The 10,949-nt window shown below is 48.5% G+C and overlaps 2 protein-coding genes across 2 annotated transcripts; one reads left to right on the top strand and one right to left on the bottom strand.

The window, feature by feature from the left end:
- Positions 1 to 2,003: 2,003 nt before the first annotated feature.
- On the bottom strand, positions 2,004 to 7,789 carry LOC113600834 (uncharacterized). The gene is made up of 2 exons (XM_053217129.1): positions 6,790 to 7,789; positions 2,004 to 6,549 (listed from the first exon to the last, which is right to left on the bottom strand). Exons 1-2 carry the CDS (start codon positions 7,512 to 7,514, stop codon positions 6,363 to 6,365), a joined length of 912 nt encoding a protein of 303 aa, XP_053073104.1. The 5' UTR covers positions 7,515 to 7,789; the 3' UTR covers positions 2,004 to 6,362.
- Positions 7,790 to 7,806: 17 nt separating this feature from the next.
- SOX21 (SRY-box transcription factor 21) lies at positions 7,807 to 10,580 on the top strand. Its single transcript, XM_027065096.2, has one exon. It carries the CDS (start codon positions 8,163 to 8,165, stop codon positions 8,991 to 8,993), a length of 831 nt encoding a protein of 276 aa, XP_026920897.2. The 5' UTR covers positions 7,807 to 8,162; the 3' UTR covers positions 8,994 to 10,580.
- The last annotated feature ends 369 nt before the right edge of the window (positions 10,581 to 10,949 follow it).

Here is a 10,949-nt window from a genome sequence, read left to right as displayed (position 1 = left end):
AGGGAAACTCAATGCATGGCTTCAGAGTGTGAGAATTGTAAAGATATCCATTCTCCCTAAATCAACCTCGAGAATCACAGCAATCTTAACTAAAAGGCTTTTCAAAAAAATGTTTGGGTTCTCATCACAAGAAAAAAAATTTTGCAATTGCCTATGGTGACAAATGTTAGATAGACTTAATGTGGTGATCACTTTGTAATGTATACAGATACCACATCATTATGTTGTGGCCCTAACATTAATATGATGTTACATGCCAATTATACCTCCACTTAAAAAATAAAAACAGGGGCGCCTGGGTGGTGCAGTCGGTTAAGCGTCCGACTTCAGCCAGGTCACGATCTCGCGGTCCGTGGGTTCGAGCCCTGCGTCGGGCTCTGGGCTGATGGCTCGGAGCCTGGAGCCTGTTTCCGATTCTGTGTCTCCCTCTCTCTCTGCCCCTCGCCCGTTCATGCTCTGTCTCTCTCTGTCCCAAAAATAAATAAACGTTGAAAAAAAAATTTTTTTAAATAAAAATAAAAAAAAAAAATAAAAACAATTTTCAGATTTGGGGTTTTTAAGAATATTTGGAACCTGACAATCTGTTCTGAAATGTATGTGGAAGCACAAAGGCCAAAAGTAGCCAAGATACATTTGAGTAAGAACAAGACGTGAAGATTTGTTCTGCCAGAATTAGGATAGTGCAATATTAGTGAAAAAAATAGAAAAACTCCATAATAGGAAGCAAAAGAAAGAGCTCAGAAACCACCTCGCATCAGATGGCAAAGGTAGTAGTAATGGGCAGTATATAAAAGCAGTCTTTTCAATGAATAGTTCTGGGAAATTGAGTATCCTGATGGAAAAAAAATCAAACCTCATGCTATACACAAAACACAATTTCAGAGGGATTCTGGAAACAGAGAAATAGCTCCTATAAGACCAACCAGCCCACAGATAATAACCATAAACTTGAGACAAAATATAAAAGACAACTTCTCTGAATGCCTGGGGAAAAAAATCAAAAGCAAACAGAAACACTTGGAAAAGGGGTACGGCACTAGCTATTTCCCATTTTTACAGCTTTTTGCCTGTAAAATCTCTTGCATGTGTACAATAGACAGGAAAAAGAATGCTTCTGGAGGCCCTTACACATGGTTAAAAACTAGAAACAACCAGGGGCACCCGGTGGCTCAGTGGGTTAAGCGTCTGACTTCCGCTCAGGCCATGATCTCTCGTTTGTGGATTCTAGACACCCTCCCACCCCCGTGGGGCTCCATGCTGGCAGTGCAGAACCTGCTTGGGTTTCTCTGCCTCTCTCTGCCCCTCCTCCCCTCTCTCTCTCTCTCTCAAAATCAATACACTTAAAAAACAAACAAACTGGAAACAACCCACATGCTCATCACCAAGAGAGGATAAGCAAATACATGTGGTATATTTCCACCACTGAATATTACATGGCAGCTAGGATGAATAAACTCCACGATATGCAGTAATATTAAATTCAAAGAATGTAACTAAATGAAAAAAGTTCATTAATAAATATTATATAAACAATTAAAATAAAAACATAATTTTAAAGGACACCTATAAATGAAAAAACGATATAGCTAAATTTTTTTTAAAAAGTCAAAGGAATGGGGGGCGCCTGGGTGGCTCAGTCGGTTAAGCATCCGACTTCAGCCAGGTCACGATCTCGCGGTCCGGGAGTTCGAGCCCCGCGTTGGGCTCTGGGCTGATGGCCCAGAGCCTGGAGCCTGTTTCCGATTCTGTGTCTCCCTCTCTCTCTGCCCCTCCCCGGTTCATGCTCTGTCTCTCTCTGTCCCAAAAATAAATAAATGTTGCAAAAAAAAAATTTAAAAAAAAAAGTCAAAGGAATGAAAACAATTACGTCCGTTTAGGGGAGGCAAGTATATTGTTCACTGGGGAGATCATTTGGTTTGATATAGGTTTACTGGAAGATTTTACTTTGAGCAGTGGATCCCTTGTTACATTATTAAACAAACAAACAAACCATTGGAGGAGCAATTCATGGGAGCTTGTCGTAAATCCAGAACTGTGCTTATACCCACTTTGTGTCCTTGGAGTTTACAAAAGGTGAAGAGGAATGAGGGAAGGAGGGAGGTGGATGGACAAGAAACATCCCTTATGCTGAGGAAATGTAAAGACAGGCTCGATATCATGGGTATGAGACTCCCTCTTAGGGGCCCTGGCCTGTCTGAGTGAGGGTGGAGACTGAGTTCTTCTCGGTGCTTGCAGCGGGAGGCCGGCAGAGGGAGGGCAGGTGGATTGCAGCTGAGACCTGATCTGTGTTGATAAGCACCGAGCCCGGACTTTGAGAGACTCCCTCTGGTGATGGGGTGCTGTTGTGGGTTTGGAACGTCATGCTGGGGAGATTGCCATTGGGCACTCCCTCAGAAGGGGTGTGGGGCACAGAGTGAGTCACAGAAGGCCTGAGGAGGTAGGTGGAATTAAGAATCTGTGCCAGGAAGGGGCTGAGTCTTGTGTCGGGTCTCACGGTGATGGTGGTGAGGAACGTCAGCTTAATTCAAAGGCCATTTCTTCCACTTTGGGTTGTGTGACTTTGGGCATGTCATTCATCTACTCTAAGGCTCAGTTCCCAACTTGCAAAGTGAGGTAGCTCTTACCTCATAGAGCTCTCCGAACAAACGAAAGGAGATAATGTATGTAAAAGGTACAATATCTTAAGAACGGAATAAATGATAGCTATAAAAGAATCAAATCAGACCCATCCTTAAATGGGAGACCGAATCTGAGGAGGGCAAGGCAGGGTCACCTGGAAGCTGGAAGGGGCGACGGTAAGACAAGAGGGAGTTTGCAGAGCCAGAAACATGGCTTATTCACCACCCTGCTGGAAGACTGAAGGGGTCCTCCTTCTCTCAGCTTTGTTCTTGCTCAAGATCAACCAGAGCGTGTATGGTGATGAAATTTACAAGTAACCCCACCACACCAGAACCCAGGCTCCTCAGTAGAAAACTACGGGTTGGAAGGATTTTTCGTTACACAGGCCACATGACACGATGAATGTCCTCGTTCATTTCGGGTGTTGTTTCTCGGCTGGCTCCCTCACACTTAAAAAACCTCTTATCCTTGGAGAGGTAAATCTCTCCATTGCTTTTAAGGAATTCTTGGGATCTGAATCAGTATTTTCTGAAGTTGTCTGTCTTGGATTATTTGCATTGTCTTTTTTTCCCTTAGGTGCTTTTGGCGGGGTCCTCCAAAGGAGGAGGGGGAGAGAGAGTGAGAGAGAGCTGTTTTTTATTTTGTGTTTCTTGTTCTGTCATCTAGGTAAAGCTCCTTTTTGAAAATGCAGTGTGAGCACTGCTAAGGAGGGATGAGGAAAGGTGTCTCCAGAATTGATCTGTGTAGTGCCGGTTTCTAAGGCAGGAGCGGTGAGAATCGAGGGAGAGAAAGGTCAAAATGATGAAAATGTAGCAGTCACCAGTGAAAGGTGACTTGTGCAGTTTTGGCTCCCGCCTTGTCGGCTTCAACTCCCCTTTTGTCTCCTCGGCTCTCTGTGGACCCCATGTTTGGGGCTTTCCCCCTTTTGGGGGCTGATGGGAAAAGAGCGGGGGGGGGGGGTCAGAGGAGTGGGACTAGAGAACTGTGACAACAGCCTAAGTAAGGCAGCTTTTGCCACAGTTTGCTTGTTTCCTCCTCAACCAAACAGGCTGTATTACCTTTCTACACAGGTATGAGAGCTCGTGAATGCTGTCATTACACTTGCTTAAGACCAGACCCCCAAAGTTCTCTGTCGCTGCTAGTGTTCCAGGTGCAATGACTTGGCCTGTGCACTTTGAAGGTGTCATCTTTACTGCCCAGCCACTTTCTTTGGCTCACCTCGTGGTGCCCCACCTCCATGGTGCTAGGAAAATGTGTTGGTGAGCCAGCCGGGTGAAAATCCAGGATGGGAGCGGAGCAGAGACGGAAAGGATGGAGGAAAAGGATGGAGTTCATTCTGATCCCTTGTCTTCCTTCGGGACCCAAATATTCTCCCCTCTTTTGTGGAAGAGAAAGAGAGAAAAGGCCACTCATGTCTGGTGTTGCCAAGGTATTTTTTTTTTTAATTCCCCAACAACCTCATTGCTGCCTCCTAGTGAAAGCTTTAGAACTGAACAGAGACCATTTACTGGGGAGCCCTTAAGGGGGAAAAGAAGAAACTGAATTCACACAAACTCACAAACTTTCGGAGAGGTTGTCTGTCTCTCCGTTTCTGATTCGATATATTTGTGATCACGGGTATTACATGGCCACAGGGAAAATACAGAGCCCACAAAGACTCTGCTGATCAAGGTATACAGTTCTCTGGTTGCTCCCAATCAAAAGCTGACAATATAAAGCCCATCGAACTTATAATTCTCTTTCAGTTTATTTTGCCTCCCCTATTCACTCAGACAATCAGACAGACTATTCTCTTTCCTATACCTTGGTATTTTTCACCTGCAGGTAAAAAACAAACACAAGAACAAAAATATAACCTCATATCAATTCAAGCATAAGATCTGTGAACTTTAAAATTGGATGTGCATTTTGGCACGTAAGAAAGAGAATGGCATGAAAACTCTGTGAAAAGCTTGACCAGATTCAGACAAGAGTACCACACCGCCTTCCTGTCACTCCCAGCTTACTGTGAGGGCCCTGGGTTGGTTGGGAAGGGTGTAGGCCAAGAATATTGATCCCCTAAAAACTGAAAATGGAAAGCAAATCTCTCCTGTTTTGAAATGTGTGAAATTTTACTTGGTGACGAGACAAACAGCCATTTTCTTTTTAGGTGTGGAAAGCACCTTTGTTTTCTACAGTTCAACATTCTTGGACTTAGGGACTTTCAGATGTGGTTCGTGTACTATCACTAAACAGGCAACACTGCAGTTTCTAAAACCATGTCCAAGGAGGCTTATGTATTTTATTTTTTATGAGGTATTGAACATATAAGCATATATTTCAATCACACGTACAAATATTTTTCCCACGGTAATAATTCATTACAATGGATTTTTAACTTTAAATTTGAAAAGAGTAGATTATAATTTACCTCGCCAATATAAATATCTTTTCTCAATCCTTATCTGTACATGTCAAGATAATTTTCACGATTAGACTGAACTTCATTCACAATGTTTAGTGAATGACGTTTTTCGTATCTTGCATACCTGCACATATGTTCTTTCATATGACAGTGTATAATGTTTTCATCCTGAACCCACTACACAAGTTGGGTTGAAAGCTCAGGGATGAGAATTCTGTAGTTTAGCATCACAAAACAGTATATTTAATATTCTAGTCGATGTAATTACACCTGCCGGTATTTTAATGTAACTTTACGCAGAGTCTCTGAATGACAGAGTGGCTTTATGGAGACTGTAAAGGAATATGGTTCTACAGAAACCTGTCCAGTTGTTTCAGCAGCACAAGGACATAATACAAAGTAAACATTTGTAAATGTGATATTGTAAGACAAATACAGACCCTCCCCACCTCACTGCCATTTACATGTCTCTATGGCACAGCAACTAAAATTAAAGCAATAACCACTATTCTGAAAATGAGCAATAAAACAAGCCTAACTTTTAAAATAAATCTGATGGCCCCAAACATTTTTTATTTAAGTTCATAAAAACAATCGAAGCTTTGTGTCTGTGTGTCTGTGTATGGGATGAACATACATTGCAGGGAAGTTTTAAAGTGTTAACTGTGGATAGAACTCCCTACTTGCACACACCACATGGCTAGGTCGGATCCTAACTGCCGAAGAAAGCAGGCAAGCGAGTTCTCCCCGAAGGACAGGCCAACTTGTGAATAAAACCTCCAGACTGATCACACTATGAGTGTGCTGCAGCATACCAAGAAGTGATAAAAATATGCAAACAAAATCATGCTATTTTTGCATCGTGTCAATTATAAGGAAACTCTTCCTTTCTAAGGACACTGACCACATTAAAGCTATTCCAGTACAGAGTGATTGGTACATTTTACTTTATTCTTTCAGAGAGACATTTTTACACTTCCGGATTTTGAACACCTTCACCCTATCTGTGCATTTAAGTGAGACAGTGTAAGTTAACTGTACCTGAAAGAGATCAGCATATAGATGGCTCTGTCGACCAGAACAGAAACAAAACAAAACACCCAGAATTTTCAAAGAGCTAAACAGTCAGCCAAGGATGCCTATTTTCAGCCTGGGCGAGCTCCTTTTCGAAAAGGTTGCCAAGAGCACGCTCAGTTCCTCCTCAGTTATTTTTCACTTCACTACCTCTGACTGGGTGCATCACCAGCGCAAGAAAATGCGAGAAGCATCTGCTGCAAGTAACATCTGGACCTCCAAGGAAAATGAGCACTTTCTTCCTAGGAAAAATCTCCAACATTTTCTAGGGTACGTCCCCTCTTCCGCCGTAGTTCGAGAGGCTCTTCTTCTCGTGCGCGCCTCCTTTCTCCACGCAGAGGATCCCAGAGCCGCGACCAGTGCCAGGGTAGCCGGGATGACACCAGGGGTTGCCAAACACCAAACAGTGCGCAGAATCTGCGGCGCGCTCCTGGCTCTCCGCTCGCCTCAACCTGCTCTCAAGTGAAAAGGGGTGGGAGGAGGAGTATGGAGGGGGGCGGAGGGGATCCGGTTTAATTCGCGGTCCTGGGGGTGTGGGAGCGGGAGGAGGCTCCGCTGGTCCCTCCTCCCTCCTGGAGTCTTGGGCTCCACCTCCTCCGCATGCCCCCAGATATACACACACTCAGTCGCCGCTGGACATGCACACCCAGCGCCGGCTCCTGGCGCGTGCACACGCAGGTAGCCACACTTACCTGAACCCGTGCACGGGGCTCGTGCCGCCTCGGGAGCGGCGGAGTGGCGGCCTGGGCCAGGAAGGGGCCCACAGTGCTACGGGAGTGGGGGAAGCGGGAGCAGCCCCAGCGCGGACCTGCGAATAGAGGTGATGGCGCGTTTTCCTTAAATCCCCTCCTCCAGCACCTCCGCCCAGCGCCTGCTCGGCTCTGGCAGGAGAAGCCGGGAGAGAGGGGCCCTGGGCGCGGCGCACAGGCGGGCGCACGCTCCGAGGCGAGCGCGCGGAGAGGGGCGCGGCGGCGCCGGCGCAGGAAACTTGGGAGAAGTTAGTTGCAAGTGCCGGGCGGCGGCCGAGAGGAGCCAGGAGCGGACGGAGCCGGAGCCCGGCCCGCAGCGCCGAGCTCCACGCCCGGCGCGCTCCGGGAGCCTGAGCCAGCCGGTGCCCCTGGAGGAGCTCAGAGTGAGCTGAGCCGGCATGGCCCGGGGGACTACGGGAAAACGCGGCAGCTCGGCGAGCCGGGAGGATTTCCCCTGAGGCCCGGCGACCCCAGGCTTGCTCAAGCCTACAGCTTCCTTCCCGGACCTGCAGCCGGAGAGGAAGACCCGCGAAGCAGGTGCTGGGGAGGCAGGCAGCTCTCCCTCCAAACCCCCCAGCCGCTTGGGGGGGGGGAGGGGTTCCCACCAGCGAGCCCTGCCCAGATTCTGGAAGACCGGCTGGTGCTGCTGTATTTGTATTTATACCCATTGCTGCGCTCTGCGTTCCCTTGCTGTTCCCGGACCTCCTCCGCCCCCCCCCTCCTCTTCCTCCTCCCGGGCCACCTCCCCTCCTCCCCCACCCTCATCTGCTACTGTCAAATGAGAAAGTCACCGAGGAGAACCCAAACACTCCAGCCGCCGAGAGCCCCCTTTGGCACTTGGCAGCACGCGGCGGCGGACTCCTCGGCTCAACTTGGTGGGGTCTTCGCGACGCAACTTTCCGAGCTGCTGTGCATTTAAGAGAGAAAAGACCGAGGAGGAGGAGAGTTCTGCGGGGTAGCGACTACCTGCGGGGAGTTCGTGAGCAAACGCAGCCAGGGAGAAAGGACAAAAAGAAAGCAAAGGGCAAACTGCCACCGTGGGGTGGGGGCACCGCCGAGAAGTTACTGTGCCCCCGCGAGGATTTTCCGCAGCTCGGCCGAAGAGACCAGGGCGGCCCGGGGCGCGGCGCGGCCCTGGGCTCGGCCCCTAGCCCCCTCTTCCCGGGCGAGAGCGACTCCGGGGCGCGAAGTGGGGTGCAGCGAGCGCGGGCGGGCCGAACGGGTCCCCGTGGACAGCCAACATTGATTTCCTCCGGGCGGAGGGCGACGGCCCGGGCGGCGGCGGCGGCGGGCTGCAGCCGCGGCACGGCGAGAGCATGTCCAAGCCGGTGGACCACGTCAAGCGGCCCATGAACGCCTTCATGGTGTGGTCGCGGGCTCAGCGGCGCAAGATGGCCCAGGAAAACCCCAAGATGCACAACTCGGAGATCAGCAAGCGCCTGGGCGCCGAGTGGAAGCTGCTCACCGAGTCGGAGAAGCGGCCGTTCATCGACGAGGCGAAGCGCCTGCGCGCCATGCACATGAAGGAGCACCCTGACTACAAGTACCGGCCGCGGCGCAAGCCCAAGACGCTGCTCAAGAAGGACAAGTTCGCTTTCCCGGTGCCCTACGGCCTGGGCGGCGTGGCCGACGCTGAGCACCCGGCGCTCAAGGCGGGCGCCGGGCTGCACGCGGGCGCGGGCGGCGGCCTGGTGCCTGAATCGCTGCTCGCCAATCCCGAGAAGGCGGCCGCCGCCGCTGCCGCCGCCGCCGCGCGCGTCTTCTTCCCGCAGTCGGCCGCCGCTGCCGCCGCCGCCGCCGCCGCCGCCGCCGCCGGCAGTCCCTACTCGCTACTCGACTTGGGCTCCAAGATGGCAGAGATCTCGTCGTCGTCGTCCGGCCTCCCGTACGCGTCGTCGCTGGGCTACCCGACCGCGGGCGCCGGCGCCTTCCATGGCGCGGCGGCGGCGGCTGCAGCGGCGGCCGCGGCCGCCGGGGGGCACACGCACTCGCACCCTAGCCCGGGCAACCCGGGCTACATGATCCCGTGCAACTGCAGCGCGTGGCCCAGCCCCGGGCTGCAGCCGCCGCTCGCCTACATCCTGCTGCCGGGCATGGGCAAGCCTCAGCTGGACCCCTACCCCGCGGCCTACGCCGCCGCGCTATGACCCCCGCGGGGCCGCCTCGCGAGGACCGGTGTGCACACGTGTACATATGTATAGGTACGAGCTCCGCGGCCTCCCCGTGCGCCCTCCCGCGACGGGGGCCCCGGTTTGTATGTACATAAGATGTATAGGTGCAGGCAGAGGCGGAGATGCCAGTCGGGGCGCGAGTGGCAGAGCGCGGGAGTGCTCGGGCGAGTGTGCGTGTGGATTCACAGGATCATTTCAGACCCGCACTTCGGCAGCCTACTCTAAGGAGGGTGGTTGTATCCGACAGCAGTTGATGTTTGCTTTGCACTTCGGAACCTGTTGCGTTTTGGCCCACAGAGGTGGAGGAGTAACTGTTTTTGACAAGTTGGGCTTTCCAGTTTTGTTTGTTGGAAGTTTATTGTCGGTTTTGTTTTTGTTTCTCATCTCTTTTTTTTTTTTTTTCTCCTGGTCTGTGTCGCATGCACTCTGTTCAAGTGTTAGGTCTGAAATGGCTAGCACGAGGGAAAAGCTGATGTGTCATGAGTTTCTCGGAGCGAGATGACTCTGAGCAGCCTTGCTCCCTATTTGTACTATTTGACTTCGCGAATCTCTGTTCTCTCAAGCAGAACCCCCAGACGGGATCCATTCTTGACCAGTGACCGGCTCGAATATGGCCTTTTGTATGTGAGATGACCACGCTTTCTTTTGTTTATCACGTCATATGCAAATGAGAGCGAGAGCTCTTAAAAGCAAGGAATGCAAACAAGAAATGTGTATGAGATGAAAAGTTGTCAGTTGGATTTTAGCCCTTAAAAAAAAAAAAAAAAAAGACTGCTAGGTTTCCCTGAATCCACTTGCTTGGATTTCTGACACAGTTTACAGAAAGATAAAAGGCACTGTTCCTATTATCCCCTTATGGCTGAGTTCACCTTAAGATTGTAAATGTGTATATGTCCGTGAAAACACTGAGTCTGAAAATGTGTTGTTGGCGTTGCCCTAAATTTGAGTCGGTTTTAGACTCTAAAGCATTTTGAGCAAATGTCAAAGTTAACTTTTAAAAATTGCGGGACTATTTCTAGAATCGCAATTTTATCTTAAGAATAAATCAGACTTTTTTGTCTGAGTGGTAATTATATATTTATTATTTAGCAAAACTGAAAAAAGAAAAAGACACCAGAATTGTTTTGACAGATGTCTCTCATTTTCAGCTAGCATTTCTTCACCAACTTGAACCGCTTAAATGTGTTTTGGAGTTTCCTCCCTAATTAGCTTATTTTTTAGATTACCTGCAATTCATTTGCAAATTATGATAAAACACATTTTAGAGAAAAGAACCTCAATTATAGCTTTTTGTTCCTTTTTTAAATGTATATATTTTGACTAATGTTTGTGAATGAAGTTGGCTAACATGTATTTAGTTTCATTTTGACTTTATGTAATATAAAGTTTTAAAAAGTTTAAGTATTGGTTTTAACCTTTATGTGTAAATGGTTTTCTTGTGTGATCTTCTAATTTAATATTAGACGTCTAAACTATATCTGTAAATTAGAATCCGACTATCACTCTGTTCATTTTTTTTGAACAAAGAGTTTAAATAAAGCCTGAACCAGGGAAAAGAGAAAATCCTCTATTTCTTGTTGAGTTCCTAACAAGATTTTTATCTGAATTGCCCTTACGTGCCTGGTCCAGGTGAAGTGTAAGGTATCCTGCAAAGGCAGCCTTTGTTTCACTTTTGAATAGATTTACTAGGAAATCTAAATCAAGCCATTGTTATTCAGAGCCAAAAACCTGATTTATCACATTTTTAATCGTGAATAGGAAAGAAGATAAAAAAAAAAAAAAACCCAAGTAGTTGTATTATCTTGGGGAAAAAAAAGCATTCATGAAGCAGTAGAACAGAGCCCATTGAAAACATCCAGACCGTTCAAAGCATTTCACTAGTTTCCAGTAACATTTTAAGAGGGGAAAGTTGCCTGACCACTTTATCTTGTT

This window comes from Acinonyx jubatus, chromosome A1, assembly GCF_027475565.1.
Source record: "Acinonyx jubatus isolate Ajub_Pintada_27869175 chromosome A1, VMU_Ajub_asm_v1.0, whole genome shotgun sequence".
NCBI classification, from domain to species: domain Eukaryota; kingdom Metazoa; phylum Chordata; class Mammalia; order Carnivora; family Felidae; genus Acinonyx; species Acinonyx jubatus.
This window is presented reverse-complemented; position numbering and strand designations above follow the sequence as displayed.